Here is a 20307-nt window from a genome sequence, read left to right on the forward strand (position 1 = left end):
AGAGCTTTCCTCACCAATTAGCCAGCTTCTGGACCTGTGAAACTTTCAGTGTGAATCTGGCATCATGGTTCATTTTCTTAAGTGCTGCATGGCTTGCAAAAGAGGAATACTGATTTGACTGTTCCTGTGTCATCCACATCTGTGAAATGATAATGTTACAAAATAAGGATCCAAAATACAGATATAATATTTATTTTTAAACTAATTGTGAAAAAAAGCAACTATCTGATGTAGAATACCTTCACTGGTGACTTTTCACCGTTTAATGTCCCAAAATACTGAATCACAATTGAAAGTTAGATGCATTGAAGAATACGTTTATAGACTCTGAGCCCAAACAACCATGTTTTTACTGCGCTTGAGTCCCAGCTTTATCTTCCTCCTTTACCCAGGTCCAAAGCCTTACTCCCTCACTGCCACTAGCTATTTTGTTGCTGCTGGTTGCTCATGTGGTTCTTATTTATTGTCATTTGACAGAAACTAGAAATGCAGTTCAGAAAATGCTTTACCAAGAGTAATTTGTTCCCAGCAAGACCTTTTTAGCTACACAGTAACATGAAAGCATCAAATGCCAGGAGAACTTTTTAAAAATAAACTGCCCTGATGCTAAAATATGCTTTAATTGATTGAGAATTGCACTGAGCCTGACAAACTGAACAATTTATTATTATTTTTCCTTTCACGCTTCAGCTTCATGTGATTTAAAGTGACTGAATTACAGTTCCCACATACCTTCCTACCCACACTGCATGAAAAAAACCCCACGCACAAACTTCTTAGCTCCAGAGAAGCTGCTGGATACACCTGGAAGAAAATAAAAAAGCTGATTGAAAGTGAACTTTAAATAAAGGTGATGATGTTCTGGATGAATGTTCTGGAAAAAAGCCCTATTCTGGCTAAATGCCATGCTGTGCTTCCCTCTCCTCAGAGCAGAGCTCTCCTGGGGATGTCTCTCCCTGTCACAGGCATTTCTTTAATGCCTGCTTGCAGAGCACTGGATCATGTAGGCCAGATGCTGTCGTGACTCCCTGCGTTGGAGATTAACAATAGGCTGTGGATAAACTACCACTCTGTCTTCCCCATTTTAGGTTTTTAAAGAAAAAAGCACAACCGAGTGGCTGTACTCGGCTATTTAAATAAATAACCTGTTGCAGGCTCTCTAGCAAAAGGTCAACACCACCAACAAAGACTGCTGACAAATGTGCAGAACTTTCTGGCCGATGGAAGGGAGGCTGTACTGGCGGTCCTACGCTAGAGAGAAGTAAGCACTGGAAGTAGGTGGAATATACCAAATGTCATGGGGTCAGTTGTGGGGTTTCTTCTTGGCAGTACGTTGTGGAGGACGGAAGTCTGGTCAGACATTCATTAGTGATAACGAGTGATTCTTTTAAAAGTATGTCAGCCGTGCTCATGGCATGTTTGGGTGTACAAACAGGGAAAGTATGGATCACTGCCTTCGGCCTGGGGAGTGTTTTTAGGCTCAGGCCAGTGTAATGGGGCTCATGGGTCATGGGTAGCTGCAGTTTCCCCAAGGGCTATGCTTCGTTCGGGTTAGAACAACTCCCAAGCTAGCCCCAAGCTTTGGTTGAGTTTAAGAGCTCACTGTAAGTCCTCATCTGAATCGTAGCCCTGGACAATTCACTGCAGCCAAGAGCCAAACAAGGATTTTCATTTAACTCTCAAAATTTCAAGAGGAGGAAGATGCTTAAATACCCCTTTGGCTGCGGCCCTCAATCTCCGTTGCCATGTCAGCACTGACTGTGATAGTGCTGTGACATTTACGTTCACAGAGCCAGCAAAGCTCAAACTGCTGGTAGAGGTTAGGGGGTGATCCAGGCCCTGTCTACGGATGAGTTTCTTGGTCTGGGTGGCTGGCTGTCTCCTCGGGACTCCCAGACTTGTTTGTCAGCAAAATGGACCATCGTCGCCTTGGGTTTGCATCCTCATACGTGTTTGCAAGCTGAATAAGTTGCATGCTATCAAACATCACCTCTAAATTGCCATTCCTGCCCTCTGTCAAAAGAGCTAATAAATCCCTCTCTCACCTTTCCTTCTTGCCTGCTTAAATTATAAATTCTCATGGCAAGAACTGGCTCTGCTAATGCCCAGCTGCAGTCCTGCTCCAGGAGTGGTCTCCATTTGCTACCCTAATACAAATAAGCATGACCCAGGAATTCATGGCAGATCGCAGATCCAAGGGAAGGAATTTGAAAGGGTCGCCAGTTTTATTAATAGTAACCGCATGCAGGTCAGACCGGACACGGTGCAGAGCTTAAAAGCTGAATCCACGCTATCACAGGAGGGGTAGAAAGATGTGCCTAGTCACAGTATTGTAGGGATAGAGATTTCTTTCTTTAGGGTTGGTTGTCCAGATTTCCAGTGAGCACTTCCACAGTGCCAGAAGAGTGAAATAAAATGTATTTCAGGAAGAGTGGGAATTTTTGAAGACGGCAGAAGCCAGCTGGATCTTTTTTTATTTATAATTTTTGTCATGGACTGAACTAAGCATGGACTAGCACGGACTATTTAAAAAATCATGATGTGTCTGAAAATATATTGGCTTTGCCTAGAAGAGTAACTCAGGTAAACAGGTAGGCTACCCAAGTCAACACTTGTTGCCTACGGCGTATAGTTAGTAATGTAATCAGTGCTGTAGGAGGACATCATGAAGAATGGTTTGAAAGCTGATTGTCTGGACTGCTTGAAAGTGTGTGTGAATTGAAGCTGATGATTAATTCAAGAGGAATATACTTCATTCCTTTGAATGTAAAATCAATGCAGAACTGTGGTAAAAAGGCAAAGGTAACTTTTCTTAAATCATTTTCTATAATAGGTCTGTTCTACATCTTAATTATAAGCATAGTGTAAAATTTTTGAAGTACATAATTAGCTGATTATTCAGAGGAATATTTTCTTTTTTCCTATTTACCCCCATTCTGATTAGTACTACTCACTGGCACCGCAAAACATATTCCAAGATAAGATTCGTCGTCTCCGTGAATTACATCTAACATTATATGCCGTATTATAGGTTTTTTAAATATCTTAGATTAACATTTTTATTTTTGCTGTAAAAATGTGTTGTTAAAATAGTGAAATATTTATTAATTGGCTTTTTCAGCATTAGATAATGTGTGATCCTTATTCTGACCATGGGAAATATTTGTTCATTGTCGTTAATGCTAGAATATTTTCAGGGAAAAGAAATGTCAAAACTTTCAACTGTGTGCTGGTTTTGGCTGGGATAGAGTTAATTTTCTTCCCAGTAGCTGGTATAGGGTTGTGTTTTGGATTTGTGCTGGAAACAGTATTGATAACACAGGGATGTTTTCGTTCCTGCTGAGCAGTGCTGACACAGAGTCAAGGCCTTTTCTGCTCCTCACCCCACCCCACCAGCGAGCAGGCTGGGGGGGCACAAGAATCTGGGAGGGGACACGGCCGGGACAGCTGACCCCAGCTGACCAAAGGGATATCCCACACCGTATGGCGACTTGCTCAGCGTGTAATGCTGGGGGAAGAAGAAGGAAGGGGGGGACATTCAGAGTGATGGCGTTTGTCTTCCCAAGGCGTGATGGAGCCCTGCTTTCCTGGGGATGGCTGAACACCTGCCTGCCCATGGGGAGGAGTGAATGGATCCCTTGTTTTGCTTTGCTTGCGTGCGCGGCTTTTGCTTTACCGGTTAAACTGTCTTTATCTCAACCCATGAGTTTTCTCACTTTTACCCTTCCGATTCTCTCCCCCATCCCACCACGGGGGAGTAAGCAAGCAGCTGGGTGGTGCTTGGTTGCCAGCTGGGGTTAAACCGTGACAAACTGCCATTAAACTTGTAAAGTGAGTGCCACTGATTCCAGCACTTTCCAGGCTTTCATTAGAAGGTTTTAGGATTGGTTTTCATGAACTAGGTGGGAGTTATGACTTCCCTGGGATAGAGGCAGGATCATGTTCCTATTCTGAGAGCAAGTGTTGGCCATGGAAACCCTTTGACCCCTCTCAGTCCTGTTGATTTGGTGCTAAATCCAGGGCTCCCATGCAGTGCTCTGAAATCAAACTAATGCTTTTAACAGATGAGTCCTGTAAAAGTAATTTGGTCCTGTTTCTTTTTCCCTGCAGAGAAACTGAGCTTCCATCGTTCTCAGTTATTTGCAGGGTTGTTGTGAGCCTGTAAAGGATCATAACAATCACACTAAACTTCCAATATTTTCTAGAAGCCTGGAAATGCCGCTGGGGAAGCAAGGCTGCCCCTAGCATCCAGCCCAGCTTAGTTTTGCACTTTGCTATACGTTTTGGCAAGCCCTGCCATAAGGAACTGTGAATAGTAAATGTGCAGCTCTATAGCCATGGCAGCCTCTGCATTGGAGCTTCCTACCAGCGAGAGGAAGACCTCGCTTCTTTTCCATCAGAGATGGTGTCAGCAGTGTAAAAAAGGGATATTTCATTTCTTCTCCAGTGCCTATGTGACCCATAATTGGAAGGAAACTGGTCATGATTCAATAGATGATGTAATGTATATCCAGTGTACAGACCATATGCTATCTTCAGGACACTTCCTCCAATTCAGGCAGCTCCACAGGTAGGAGGCCTGGTGCCAATGTAGGCGTTGTCATCTCCTCGTGGTTTAGCCCAGCTCAGGAGGAAATAAATGTTTACAGCTTAACTGAATCCTTTCAGCTTCCTTTAATATCCCAGTTTAAGACATACGGATTTGTGGCAGTGATGGGGGACTAGACATTGTGTTAACCACTAGATTATGCTAATAAATTCATGTTTTATATCTTCAAAAGAATTGATATTGATAAGCATATGTTTATGAGTTTCATACTTAGCAGAACCTTCCAGACATATACCTAATGTGCCAGTGCTTTGCAAAATCAGGGATCTAGCAGTTGACATAGGCATCGTAGAAACTGTAAATAGACTTGATTTAATTTTAAGTTAGGGAAAGAAAAGATACTAGAATGAGATGTAAAAAGTGTTCTGCTAAAACCTTTTACAGCCCATAGTATTCTGCTGTGCTGTGTGTGAAGTTCTTTAATCTGCCTAACAGTCATGAAGAGGAGTGGAGAGTGGCTGAGCAGGCTGGGAGAGAAAAAATCCTGAAGGGGAATGTGAAGCATGTTTTGCTTTAGTCTGAACCTGTACAATACTGTGAATTTAACATGTTCAGTTATGTATACCGTAATTTAAACAACCAACAGACAGATCCTGCTAACCGAGGCACTGAACACCCTTGCTTTCAGCTGAAATTAGAGTGCATAATCAGTCAAACACTGATTCAAATGACAGGTTCAGTGAAAGGTACTTAAGGAAATTCCTAATCAGACCTGCCCATCAGAATTGAATTTTTCTGTTTCATTTGCATTAAAAAATAAACTGCAGCTTAGAAATAAGGGCTGCATATTGTCCTTTCAGCAGAGAGAGAGATGTGCTTGTTCCCTGCACAAGAGAAGTAGAGTCTGACTCCTACCACGTTTTGTCCTTTTGCTAATTCAGCTTTCCTTGTGTGGAGCTTCAGAAACATGGTCTTGGTGGTTAGCCAAGATTTCTTTGTCTTTGAGATTCAATTTTAACTTCTTTTTTTTTTTAATTCAGTTCTGCTTCATTTGGACTTAAGAGCAAACGATGAGCTCCCATTGGAGGGTATCACTGTCTGGAGCATATTCATGTCTGTGTTAGAGGGCTCAGAGTCTCACTGCTCAGCCTGGAGGAGTTTCTTGTGATAGATTCTCTCTGGTGATATTTATCAAGCAGGTCACATACAACAAATAAAGGGCAGCAATGTGTAAGATGGGCTGCTTCTGGCAGCTTCATATTATGATAGGCTATGAGCAGTTCCATTTTGCCACTGTTGCTTTAGCCTCTGAAGTCTATACTCCAAGAAAAAATATAGGAATACCCTGTCTGAGCTTGTGCATATCGTGCAGCTTATCCATCTCTCTCTCACCATCTCATAAGAGGTATTTTGAGTAGCTGATACTAGTTAAGTGATACTTGATCCTCTGGCGATGGAAGAGATCTTATTTACTGGGTTCCTGTGCTCTGGCATGATGCTGACTGGAGTATAGCGTGATGTGGCCTGGAGTCCCTGTATGTTACCAGTGTCATTGTAGCTACACTGCCCGTTGCAGGGTCAATGCCTACGTGACTAGCAGTCAGTGCTGTACACAGCACTTGAGGCCCAGTCATGCCCAGCAAATCTGTGTTTGCAACACAACTTACTGTAATGTCCTTTTCCCCAAGCCCTTCTCAAAATCTGGAGGGGCTCTTTTGTTGGTCGTTGCTTGCTTAAGTGCACGGTGCAAAATCATTTAAAAAAATGTAAATTGTTCTCTGCAGAGGCCTGATGCTTTCAAGGAGGCCTGTAGCTGACAAGCCAAACTCTCAAAGCATCCCTGGGGAGGAGTGCTGGCATTGCTCGTTCAGCCCTTCTGCATGCACCATGTGACTATTTTCACTCACGACAAATATTGCAGGCAACCTTGAGCATCCTTTGAAAATTTGTCGAGAGACATCCTATTTCTTTATGCTTGCACAGAGCTGCTCTGCTTCCAGTTCTGCAGTGTTATTGTAGTACTGGGCTGAAGGCAGCAAACATTTCTTTTACATATGACATCAGGAACGGTGTCTGTGCAAGATCTGGCACAGAAAGCCCTCTCCACTTGTAAAATATATCTTCGTCCTTTGCCTTTTGCTTTAGGTGTGCAGCTCTCCTGCACATAGGCCTCTCAGGTGCTGTATCTTCTGGCCAGCTCTGGTATAGAAGAGAAGGATGAGAGGGCACAGAAAATCAAAGACTGACTGAGAGTATATGGTGCTTCTGGGCTGTCTACTGCAGCTCAGGCTGACCATCAGTCCAGGAGAAAGAATAGCTGCGAGGCGTATGAGTTTGGTGCACTACAGCACAGATATCTCAAGAAAAAATCACTTTGAATGGAGGGGAATAGAGTAAGAAAGGCTGAAAGTGTGTTTTCACCAAAACCTAGGTGGTACTAAAATCTGCAAAACTGGCATCACACCCATAGAAGGTCATAAGTAGCCAAATTCTGCTCTCTGATACTTTGCTGTTATTGTAAAATAACTCCTGGAGCAAATGAGACAAATTTCTTGGAGAGGATTTTCAAAGCTATCAGTAAAAATCCAATAAATCAAAGCATTAAGTACCTTTTCCTTCATATCTGCCCTTGCTGGCCTTACCTCTCAGCTTCCCCATACAAATCTGCCTGTCTAGTATCTTGTGGGGTCCCAGCCTGGGATTTCTGATGGCCAGACTGCTTTTCCTGTTACTGAGAAGGGTATGTGGTTAGATCCATCTAAATGGTACGGTTCCTATATGGAAACACTCTCTTATTATATGGGCTTACGTGAACTGGTTGTTAAAAGAAACATATTTGGCCCTAGAGCTGATGACTTTGACAAGAGGGAATCAAACTGCTTTTGCTATTTAATTTGCAGTCCCCTGGTATGTGCATTATTCCCAGTACAGTACAAATGGGTGCATCCAACTCAGTTATTTTTCTAACCAAAATACTGTTTTTCTTCCCCCGGTTGAGGAAGACCCTGAACCACAAAATAGTGGGAGAGCATTTCCAAGGAAGTATCTGTATGTCCTTGTCCTCTTCTAGTTTTCACTGTGTATCCATCACTGGCCACTGTCAGGGACAAGGCACTGGGCTGGATAATCTTTGATCTGACCCGGGATCACCACTCTTTTTATATGCACAGGTGATAATTGAAGCATTTAGCAGGGTTCACAAATGCATGTGTGGGAGCTTTGGAAGGGACTGAAGAAGGACGTGTCAGAGGCTGGATCCCTACACCTTCTCTGCAAAGGCAAGGGTGTCTGAAGGGCTGGTCTCCCCTGGGGTTCCAGCCTGCAGGAGTTCAGGGCGACCAGGTTCCTACCTTAAACACTTCTGATACTTTTGTTGCTTAAAATTAGGTAAGGCAAAGACTGCTTTAGCCCTTGATTGTCTTTCCTGAATTGCCATAGGTCATGCTGAAGACTAGCCCTGGCAACAGGAACTGGGTTGAAAGGGTTGCACAAAGTTACCTTTGGCCCTTCTTCCCATGCAGCACCAATTACAGCTGAGACAAAGTCCAGAAACAGTCCGTTTGCTGCTTCGCACATCTGGGCTGCTGGCACACTAGAATATTTAGCATACACTGATTTAACTGCTGGAAAATTTATTCACACAAAAATCTTGCCATTCTCTTAGACAAAGGATTTTTTTTCTACATTTTGTTGTCAAAATCCTTTTCCCGTCTGCTATGGGGGCAAACCAACCTCCTAACCAGGACGTTTCATTCATGGATAAAGCTTTTATTGGAACTTACTGTAACAAGCTAAGGGTTGGGGGCAGATTTTTCTCCCAGTGAAATCAGCAACAAAACTCCCATTGATCTCCCTGTGGGCTGAGTTGAGCCTCTCCTGACAATGGGGAGATTTTTAGAGGAGTTATGATGGCCGTGGACAAGGTCTTGTTGCTTTGCCCTTTCAAAAGAGAACTGTTTCTGGTGGAGGAACAATCAGAATATTTGTCTCTTTAAATGAATGGTTCTTAGAGCCTGCACTGAGAGGCAGTCTCCCTCTCTGCGGCTGTGAGGCTACTCAGAGCCTCCAATAAATCAGCATGCAGGAACCGAGAGCTCTGTCCTTGAAGAGATGCACAGTGACCTTGCTTATGCTTACTCTGGAGGAATAACCAGGGGAAATATAGGAGCCCAAATAGTGAGTGGTCTATGACTAAAGGCACTGCATTCTGCATGCAAATGCTACGGTACCAAAGGCACGGTACGGACGGCACGCTGCTACACAAAATGCAGCTTTCCTGCTAGTCTGACCAGATTGCTGCTGTTGTTTTTTGCAGGGGACTGAATGAAATCCTCATGATTGTTACATGCTTGTTCAATAATAGCACACCCCAGTCACGTCTCCTTGCAAGCACATTTCGTTGGAATCACTGAGCAGAAGCAAAGAAGAGCTGACGACTATGTGTTTCCAACGCGGGTTGCCGGAGCCCTGTGTTTGCCATTGGCTGCAGTTTTCTGGTTTATTTGCAGCTTCCCCCATCTGGAATATGAAAATGGGATTGAAGTAGATAATTGCTAGCAGCGGGTTTTCAAGAGAGGCTTAGAGGGAACAGAATGCTTCTTGCACAGCACAGGCTGCCTGCGCTGAAAGAGCTCTGAGAGATGATTTTAGATGTTACCCACGTCTGAATCTCCTGGAAACTTTACCGTGGAAGCAAGCCATTGCACACAATCCTGGAGCTAACATCCAAAAGGGGCAAGGAAGGGGCAGCAGGGCCGAACAATGGAATACCTTGTCCTTGGATTGCTCAGAGAAAAGCCAGCGAGCGTTCCCCTCCGCTTCCCAGCAAAAAGGGCATGAAGGTGACAATGAACTGAATTTTACCCAGCAGAGCTTCAGTGGCTTTTCGTAAGGATGGGATACACTGACCCTTCGTCAAGCAGGGATTTGCTGGGAAACAGAACTTTGTTCTTCATATTCATCTGCGCCTTTGCCGTGGTCACCTTGCTGCAGCAGATCCTCTATGGGAGAAACTATCTCAAAAGGTAAGGGGGGATTTGAGGGAACAGGAAAAGTTGTCTGATGGGGCTGAATGGAGACAGAGATCCAGCCATACCATTATACCGGTTCAAACCACTTCTTGGTGGTGTGCTGACAATATTAATCTCTTGTCAATCTGGGAAGATGCATCCGGCATCTGTAATGTCTGTTAGATTATTAATAAAGGAGAATGTTAGGCAGAATATAACAATTTGTGTGTTTCTTAGATTGTGTTCTAGTCCTCAGCTGTTGTAAAAATCTGGGTCTTACTTAACTTAAGCTAGACTGACTTGTACCATCTGAGCATTTGCCCCGGTCAGACCCTGCCAGATAGGCTTTTCACCCTATGTAAGTTCCAGCTGAAATAGCTTGAGAGGTTGAATTAAGGCAGCATGCTCGTTGCCTAAACTTTAATGTCTTTAGAAACAAACATGCCGATGCAATTCCTAAAATCAAAGTGGCTATATTAGTGTTCCAAATAACAGAGAGAGCACTTTATTTTTTCACTGCTGTATTCTCATGAATTACTGCTGAGACTGCTTTGTTGTAGAGCACATCAGTCCTTGATCTGAAAATGGTACTTCTCTTTTTTACAGCAAACACCAGTGGGGATCTTCAAGTGTTTAACCTTGACCCATGCAGAGTTTATTTTGCTTAAATCTAGTTTGAGGTGTTACAGCTTGTATGATTTTATAAAGGGGAATATTTCTCTTACATGCTTTGAGGTAAGCGGGTTTCAGTAGTGTAGGCAGCTGCTGTGGAATTTTTTATTGGAATTTAGCTGCATTTTGCCAGAAGAGATCAATGGTTTGGTTCTTTCCTGGTTTGCAACTCATGTGGTTGTTTGCCTTGTGCCAAGAGCAAGCAAAATGTTGACAAATCAGCAAATGTTTCTTGCTGGGGGGGAACAGCAAGCATAATATTAATACGTATAGACAGGAGTGTTGTAGTTTATCCACAGAGCAATTTGTGTGCCTTGCTTAGCAGTGAGGCCTTGGCTGGGGGACTCTGTCTGGTTTTGGGCACCTCATTTCCAGCAAGATGTGACTCAGTTGGAAGGAGCCAAAGGAAAGCAGCAAGAATAAGCAGAGGTGTAGAACACCTGTGTTTGGCTTGGAGAAAATTGAGGGGAGATATGACAACTGTCTTGACACACCCAGACTATTTCTGCCAAGAGGAAGGTAATAAACACATCCCTGTGAAGACTCACGAGGTGACAAGAAGTCATGGGCTTAAGTTGCAGCAGGAAAAACTTGGCTTTAACCGTGAAGGGAAACTTTTAAAGAATAAGGCTACCTGAGGAGGTATAAAATCTCCATCTTTGGGGGCTTCAGGAACCTGTTAGGTAGACAAGGGTAGTACCGAGCTGCCTTGGTGTTGAGAGGATGACTTTATGACCAGTTCAGGTCTCATCTTGCCTTATTTTCTCAGTTTCTCCTATTTGTGCTAGAGGCCTTGCAGCCCTACCAATACTTGCTTTTCTAACTTGAAATGACTGCAACAGGATTACAGCAATGAAAAGTAAATCCAAAGTATAGATTGAAATGAAAAATAGCAAAGTAAAGATAAAATGGTGAGAAGATGCAACTAAAACTCTTCCACTGAGTGATGTCTGTGGCCAGTCTCTGTCCTGCCTCGTGCCCAGGGAGCCTCTCCTGTCATCAGCGGGCTGCAGGGAATGCAAAAAAGGGTGATGTCCAATTCCCAGGCTTGCTAGGAGAAAGTCTGATTCTGAGCACTCTGCCATCAAAGGGGCTCAAGCAGGGAGATGTGCGTACGTTTTGACACTTTGACTAGAAAATACTGTTTATTTAATTTTTTTATTCCAGCTTGTAATGATTTGTTTCTTTTCCTTTTTTTTTTATCACATGAAAGAGTCTCAAAGAGGGTTCCCCCCGACTCAGTGCAGAGAAAAAGCACTTTGACTCCTTTCTGCTGGGAAGTGGTAGTTCCCATCTTTCATGGAAATAAAAAAGCAGGATGTGGCAGTCTCAGGCTGTCAGTTATTAATGATAGAAAGGTGATTTAGCTTACATCGTTACCATAATATTATCATGAAGGTACTTTTTCACTTTTTCTTTCCCTCTCTCACTCTCATGCCCTGTAGTATGTTATGGTGACCATTCCTGGGCAGTTTGATTGCCAGTCCGCTCCGTGCAGGGGTAGCTGTAACCTTTAATTAGTCTTTTCTTTCACAAACCTCCGGTGTTAAGTCCCCTGTTAGAAGCTGATGCCGGCTGTGAGGTTCCTTGGACACGTTACAGCTTGCACCTCCAGGGACCACGGTGGAGCTGGTGGTTTTGGAGAGCATCCTTGCAGAGGGGAAGTGGGATATTTATAGCTTTGGTGCCGCTTGCCAAGCTGGAGCCTGGGGACGCTGCCTAAACCTAAAGCCATTTACTCACTAGGATTCAACATACTGCTTGTTTTATGATAGCCTTTGCTTGCATCCCAACATCTGCAACAGTAACAGGCCTCTGGGCCTCTTCCCAAGGCAGTGGGAAAAAATTCCCTAGTGTATTCAGAGAAACCTGAAAATTGCCCTAAAGTACTATTCCAGTAAATGTACAATGCTTTTAAGCCTAAATATAACACAGGGCTAGCGTTTGTCTCTGCAAGAAGATGGTGGAAATGGGTAAAGGCCAGCAAGGCAGGGGGAATCTGACCTAAAACAAGCAGCTTGGGCACAACGGAGGGGACAGCATAGACTAGAGACTGGTCCCAATAAGTGGTGTGGACAAAGGCACCCTTTTCTGGGAGAAAGATGGGAAAGTTAGCTCTATGGCTGTAAGCTGTGCCATGCCACTTGCCCTTACAAGCAGGGAATGGGCTGGTTTTATTGCCATAAAAACCCGCCTGAAGCTCTCCATGGAGGGTGCCATGGAGGCTCGTGGTCCTGCGTTTGCTCACGGCCATGCTCCCAAAGCCTGGCTGTGGGGATGGCAGGACTGCAGGCGGGAGAGCATGCTCCAGGAAATAAACTCTGCTCGGTGAAATTTGATAAGGGGCCCAGCCTCTGGTCAAGTCCTCTCTTTCCCCTTAATGAGATATTAATGAGTTCCTGGCATTGCTGGAAGAAGGGGAGAATATAGAGATTGAATTTCTAGGTATTCACACAATTTTCACCCACCATATAATGTTCTCTGCTCCTTCCCCTGTTGTTTTGTACCGTGTCACTGGAAAGCAGAATCCTGCCCACCTTTTTTTTCCCTTTTTCAGTTTTACCCCAAGTGGGATGGATGTGGGTGCTCTCAGCAAGGCCAGTGCCTCATCCCCGTAGTAGCAGCTAAAGTCCTAACGAGAGAGTTAAACTGCAAGCTGGAAAATGACATCGGGAAACTCTGGTCTCTGTAGCTTCTGATCCTGAGTAAAAAGGATGATGAAATGAGATATAATTAAGGGACTTTAATACGGATCTCTGGGGTGATTATTTTTATTTTAGGATTAATGTGATGATTAAAAATCCACTGCATTGATCTGCTAAAGTAGGTTAAACGCTGTGGACTTCTGCTTAAATCCAGAGCTGCTGCTTGCTTTTGTATTGACTCATCTTTCCAATGTTCGGCTTTCAGCTGAATTTTCTTTTGAATCAGATGCTCAGCTGAGGGCTGGCCTTTTTTTGTGAGCTTTTGTTTGGCCAGCAGGGAATAATCCTGGATTACATCAGGAAACTGCCAGTACAGTAAAAAATGTTGAAACGGTCCCTGTCTTCATCTCCCAACCTGTAGCATGGGAGAGATCAATAGGACGGTCCTTGCCTGCTTTGGCAAGGGAAAAATATCAGAGCAATACTTTGCTATATACCAATATTCTATTGACAGGGAATTCACTAAATACTGTTCTTTTAACAGCCTGATTTCTGCACAGGGTGAGAGTCAGCTGAAGAAGGGAATCTGCTCCTTTAAAACTTTTGTTTTTTTCAGCCGAGTGAGGAGAACACATTTTCAAAGCTATTAAAGGCTTTAAACAAAGATTACCCTGGGGTCTGTCAGAGCGGGCACTACAATAACTCAGAGAATCACACAGCAGGAAACAGCAAACCTTCCCATGCAGGCAGCCTGCATTATTTGAAAGCTTTACATCTCTTAAATGAGAATAAAACATCACTCCTATGTGTGTGTACCCTATAATTAATATCAGACTTGAGGTTATACCACCATTTTGGTATTTCTGAAGCAGCTTTTATCCAACAGTTGCAAATCAATCCCCAGACATCTTTACCCCTTTCCTTACCCGCATAAGAAAGATAGCTTATGATCATTTTTTGCACAGCATGGGCAAATAAGGAATAAACTCACAGAGAATAAACCTAGACTACACCTTGAGAGATCTTTTAGTCTGTACCATGCTATAAAACAAGATCATATCTTACTTATACCAGCGACAGCAGTAGTTGTGATGTGGGTACAGAGGCTGCATGTGGCCTGAGTTGTATTTTGTCCTAGGCTGGGCTCTTGAGGAACTACAGCCAGCTCATGTCAGTTGAGAGCTCCTGCCCCATACCTGGCATGTGCTCCTCTGGCCTGTTCATAACACCCTGTGAAGATGTTAACCGTAACCTAAGACCATCTATTCCAGTGTTAAAAGTCTCTTTCCATTTAAATATTTTTCCCAAGAGACGTAAGCTGAAGGTCACCTAGTGAGTCATCTCTCAACACACAGCTCTGTGCCCCCTCCATTTCTAACCAGAGTGAAATATTATCCCAGCGAAATGACATGCGACCCGTGAGTCACCTTGCTGAATCCCTGATGGGGCTGCAGAGCAGGTCTTGGTTTCGGTCGGTTTTCTTCAGAGGAGAAGAGCACTGGAAACTTCAGGAGACAGCAAAGTCTTGAAGCTATATACACCAATATGTGTATGTATGGCATATGGCCATCACCTTAAAGTGACCAGATCTAGTCTAGCATAATAGGAGAAGCTGAGAATCCAGCCATGCTGTTCTTGCTACAGGGTATTCCCAAGTGCATTTCAAGGGGATGGGAACTGGGGAGCTGGCATCCCCATCGTGCCTAACTAACCTTACAAAGACAAGGAGCTGAACCAGCTGCCCGACAGGTCAGAGGAGCACTGGAGCCTGTGCTGGGGGAGAGATGGCAATGGGATGGAGGGGGCAGAACAGACAGGCAGCTGGTAGATTAACTCAGCTGCCTGCAAAGTCATCCCCCACTGGTCATCCCATTCCCTTTCTCATTGCTGCTGTTGGTTGCTTTATGTAATGCTCCTGTCTCCCCACATCAAATAAAAGGGGAGAGCTCACAAGCACGTGGCATGTGAATTAAAGCTCTGCAAAACTTTGCAAACAATCACAGCTCCATCACAGGCTGCAACAGAGACTTTTATTGTGAAAAGTGTCCCAAAGCCAAATTCTTACCTTCTGCTACTTGGAGTTGTTTTCTGACTCATAACTTTCATTTGCTTTTAAAGGAAAGCATCAAGTGGCTGAAGTTTTAGTACCAGAGCATGAAGGTATGTTATTTCCTCTCGTGAGCTCCCTGGCAGTGCTCTCTATGGCTCTGGTGTAGAAAACAGGCAGGGTTTGAATCCCTGCTCCCTCTAGACTTGTTTTATTTCTAGCATTGCTGAGTTGCACCTCTGCTGTTAAGATGGCAAAAACACTTGCTGATCTAGTCTGTGAATTGCCAGTCCTTCTCCATTTCCCAGATGACAGTAAATTAAGGTAATGGAAGTCAGTTATTTCAATATTTTACATGTGCAAATTGCATTATCCTGAGTGTGTCATTCCCCGGTGTGTTACACCACGGTCCTTCCTGAGCTCAAACCCTGGGCGATGTGAGTCACTACAGAGTGACCTACAGACGCTTGCCCCTTTCGCTGTGGCTGTGGCCACCCGGCAGTCCCTAATCCAATTCCCACAAGTCCACCCTGCACAGGAGTCGTTGGTTTGCCTAGGGTTTGAATCATGTTGGGCTGTAGGAGCTCTTCAGAAGCTTCTTGCCCTGGAGTGGTGAATTATAGGTGTCCCGTTTACCAGCCAAAAGGTGGCCATTACCCTCGCTGATTAGTACAGAGACAATTAAATCCTAATTCATGTAATACCCAGTAGCAGCTTGCTTCAGTCTCTAACTTTGTTCTGTGGGGATCTAGGCCTACTTCTGTCCATGCAAACAGCTCTTTTTGAATATTTGGCTGAATATCTAGGCTGACTCCGCTTTCTGCACTTTACACAGATCTGTTGCCTCTGTATGACAAAGTAATGGTTGAGTTTTGCCAACGCCCAGCATTCAACAGCTGTGAATCAAAGCCCTTTCATCCAAAGTGGTTTAAACCCTGTGGCATTTCTTTCAAAAACATCTCTGTTATAATCTGCCATCAACATGTTTTATGTCGTTTTGAAAAAATTAGCTGCATGCCCTCTACATGTATGGGCAGGTACAAAGTTCAGTCTTATCTATGTTTGTAGACAGCCAAATCCAGAAGCCAGTCTTCTTGTTGTGAGTGGGGCTACACCCATGTCCCCCACAACCCCAGCTGTGAGCGATCACATCCGTGACCGCTGACCTCTGTGGCCAGTGTTGCAGACCTCCTGGTAATTGTCTTTTATTTTTGACCTCATTGGAGCTTCCTGATCGTTCTTACACTTGCTGAATTTGGTTCAGACATAATCGCTGTGTAAAGCTTTGTATTTTCTTACTTTTGCTGTGCCTCATTCTTACCCTTGATTGCTTTTTAATTTCATTTCTCATTTTTTAATTCAAGTGTATTCATTGCTCAGCAGTCCATGCCTCCCTCAGGCAAACTGCGGACTTAACCTCTCATTTCTTTGAGGCATCCTTGGCCTCCCGTTGCTTGCATCCATTTTGCTTTTTCATCAGCCCCACAGATAGTCACTGTCCTTCCATGTCCTCTTTATTTAGTTAGTTTTACGCTTTAGTTCTCATGATGAAAACCTTAAAAGCAATCTCTGTCACTGATGGTTTCATCTCACTTTCCATAAGAACAAATATAACCAAGGCTAGGCTTTTCACAGTCCCAGCTGAAAATCTTGGGCAGTCAACAGTTTGGAGGGCTTGCACAAATGGTAGGAGGAGATTGCGCCCTCCACTTCTATGCGTGGAGAGAGGGAATATTGCCTACTCCCGTGGCTGATACTGCATACAGAGACATTGACTCTAAATGGCATTTTGCTCATTGTCTTCAGCATGAGTCCTCGGTGCAATTGGGACTCTGTGTGTATGATTACACAGAAGAATATAGTGCAGTGTAGGGACACTTGACCTGGTGCTAAATATATTAGTTTTGGAAACATGAGATGCAAAGCAATTAGCTCACTCAGATCTCTAATGCTATGATGAGATTGCTTGTGGTACCCATGCTGCGTCAAGTATCTTTGCACTGAGCTACTGTCTCAAATGTCAGAATTTGCTGGTATCTTAAAATACTTGGGATTTCCTGTGAGCCTCTGTGCTTGGGGCTTGATTGGCCTTTTTTCTTGAAAAGTTCACAACCTGCCTCAATGTCAATTCATTCTGTTGTGGGCCTTGTGCTGTGCCTAATTATTACAAATAATAATATTTTAATTATGAATAATTATTACAAATAGAATTGATACAGATTATCTATTACTCCTTGGATGTTTATCTTCCAGCCACAGATGAGAAAAGGAAAGATTGTATTGTTTTGAAAGGCATCCTTTGATGACCTTGATGTCTTAGTCAACACTTTGTCCCATTTAAGCAGACTAGTTGAATGTTGGTGTTGAGTCTATTTTATCTTTCTTGGGAAGTGATTTTAGATCAGGTTTTTTAGACATTGCATGTGAATATCTGATACAAGGTTTAACCCAAATGTGAAATGTGCTACATGAAACAAAACCTTTTTTCTGTATAATAGTGGTTATAATCCAGAAGCTTCCCACCCATGTTTCCAATTTTGCTCTTTGTGCTAGTCAAAATATACTCCTCCACCACTTTATTACTACAATTTCCCTTTAATGTGTAGAGCCAAGCTTGTCCCTGCTATAATACTGTATGGCCAAGCGTGTGGTGTAACCAGACGTGCCCATTTCCCACATCCTCCATCCATATTTTGCTTTTCCTGGGACCCATATTATTTCATTTCTTCCTTTTGTTGTGAATATACCATTCCTGCTCTCCCACATACTTTCATACATTTTCAAAGCCTTTTCTAAGGGTTTTCTCCCAATAAGATAGCAAGCAATCAGCTCAGCAGTCACCCACTGTCAGTCAACTTGCAAAGCCATAGGTCATTAGGGCAAAGATTGGTCTCTTAATGCAATGAGCAGAAGTAGGTATGTGTATGTATCCAGACTAAAACTTGCATTTTGCTAATTTTACTGGAGAAATAAGTATTTTTCTAAACTGGACTGGTCAGATTCAGCTCTGCTTCCACTGAATGCAAACCTGAGTTTTAGTATGGACTCACATAAGAAGGAGAGCATCCTGCTCAAGTACACGACTTGGCCCCAGAAATGTTTTATTTCTTTGTGCTGTACCTGGTAGGGTTATGCCCATGGACTCTCCACTGAAAGAGGCCGATGCACGTGTGGTATTTTTCTGGCATTATAGCACAGGTGAATTGGACCTGGACTGCTACAGGCAGATTTACGTTTCTTTCTTTCATCTGTGCTGTGTCTTTCTAGATTGCTGTGCCTTGAATATTTATTTCAAAATGGATTGGAGTGTTTGAGGTGATATTAAATTATTCAAGTAAGCATTTGCCTTTCTCTTGTCATCTAACTTCATTGTCTTCAGGGACTGAGTCTGTCCCTTTTGTCAGGAAAGGGGAGTTTTTGGACACAGAAGCTAGTCTGTCTTGACTCTGCTGGGTTGGGTTTGATCTCAGCATCTCATTGTTACCTAGGGGATGCTTTACCCCTTTCAAGCCCCTCTGATGTCTTTTCAAGTGCAGTGTAAATAAACTTGCTGTTTCTGGCCTGCATGAAAAAAACCTGGATCCTTGTTTTTTCTCCAAAACTCCTCTTATTGTTATCTCTGTGGGCTCCTATGCTTGTCTTCATTTGTGCAGCAGTCTGTCACATGGGAGACTTCCTGATATTCCCCTTTCTTACCCAACCGCCTCTTACTCTCTGATCCAGTTTAGTGAGTGCTTTCAATCACTCTCATCTGCAGGTCATTCATGCATACCACTGTTTTTGTTTTATTTTCCATACACCCTGTGGACACAGTGAGTCGTATTTGCCTTATTTTGCAGAAAGAAGGAACTTCAGCAAGATTAACCATCTGACTTCCCTATACCTCTGTGGCATCCCTGTTAGTAGGCTAGGGGCATCACTTTCCATTTTCAAAGAGAGTAGCGTGATCATTTAACACTGAAGTCTTAGTTCCTCCTCTCAAGGGCACAAGAATTATGAAACAGGGAAACTGAGGTACAGTGAAAGTAAGTGATTTTCCACTGACTTTGGGAAGCCTATACATAGCCTGGACTGTCTGTTTGTCAGGGCAGGGACTGTATATGGCTTCTGTGTTTGGGTAGTTTGTAACAGTGTAGTGCAGCACCATGACCAGGCCTGTAGAAATATGATTATAAAATTTTTAATGATGTATACAGAATTAATGTATATACTATTAGCTTATAACTTAAACAGGAGCTGGAGTCACAAAAGCTGGGCTTGCTGTCACCTCCTAATGGCCTCTTTGCTAGGGAGAATCCATATAGAGAAGGAATATGAGAACTGCTAGAAAGAAAGAGCAGGAAAAGTGAAGACAAATAAGAGAGGGACCTCAGAAAGAAAATGAAGTAATTTGCCTTGCTCTTGGGGACATTTGTATCTTCCTTTCGCGCCTTCAAAGAAGGAGTCTACAGACTCCTCTGCTTCCCCTTGCTTGACCATCTGTGGTAGGCCAGCAAGCTGAGTCAGATTTTGGCTTAGCTTCACCAATATAAAATGACATTGGTTTCTGTCTGTTTTTGCTTGCTTTTGGGTTTAGTCTGCCTCTGGTAGATGCAGGATGGGGGTAGTGGTAGCTGTCACCTTGAAAGATGAGTGGAAATAGCCTACTGGCTGCGATTAAATGAGATGAGCTGGTGTTTTTTGGGGAATGGGTTGGCACTGGAGTGGCAGGTGCTCTTCCATGCCCTCTGCTCGCACCACCTGCATGATGTCCCTGTTGCCACTCAGTCCTTGTTACCCGTAGGTGCTGATCACTCTGTTACTCAGCCACTTGCAGCAAACTGCTCTTATGCCTTGAAAGCATGTAGATCTCTCCTGAAAAAATTCTGCTGCATTCATGGTCATGGCCTGCTCTCTGGTTAGAGCCCAGACAGGACCGCCAGCTGTGCTTAAAGTCTTTTGGGTCTTCTCCATTTATTAGCAGTAGAATAGCTCCCTTTTAAAAGCCTTGCCTTCTTGTCTGAGCTGAATTTTCACCTTGCCTTCGCACTTTAGAAAGGTAATGAGACACCCCTGAGGTGGGATCTCAGTGTGACGGCAGCACAGATACGAAGCTTCTTGCTGGAATCTATCCACTTGTTCATTCTCACCTTATCGTTCAAAAACCTCATAATTGTTTGGCATCCTCTGCTATTAAAACTTCTGCTTGTGCAGGAGTTGTTTCTTGTTTGGATTGCGGCAACAGGCTTTTTGCTTTGCTTCCTGCTGCTTCTTGACAGCCGGTCTTGACAAACCCTTCAGAATTGCTGCTGCTTTGTTAATTTTCTGTTTTTTTCACCCCCTCCTGCTATTCTTACATTACGCCGGTGTTTATTTGACCACATACTGATTCAACATTTACAGTTA

The 20307-nt window shown here is 43.6% G+C and overlaps 1 protein-coding gene across 2 annotated transcripts in view; it reads left to right on the forward strand.

Annotated features, from left to right (window-relative positions):
- Nucleotides 1-8968: 8968 nt before the first annotated feature.
- The window catches only part of LOC143172089 (alpha-2,8-sialyltransferase 8E), a 45877-nt gene continuing 34538 nt past the window's right edge, over nt 8969-20307 (forward strand). For both annotated transcript variants that reach the window (XM_076361333.1, XM_076361334.1), the window contains exon 1: nt 8969-9573. In XM_076361333.1, the coding sequence (XP_076217448.1) occupies nt 9443-9573 (131 nt within the window). In that variant the 5' untranslated portion in view covers nt 8969-9442. The remainder of the gene's footprint in view (nt 9574-20307) is intronic.

Source organism: Aptenodytes patagonicus, chromosome W (genome assembly GCF_965638725.1).
Source record: "Aptenodytes patagonicus chromosome W, bAptPat1.pri.cur, whole genome shotgun sequence".
Taxonomy (NCBI): domain Eukaryota; kingdom Metazoa; phylum Chordata; class Aves; order Sphenisciformes; family Spheniscidae; genus Aptenodytes; species Aptenodytes patagonicus.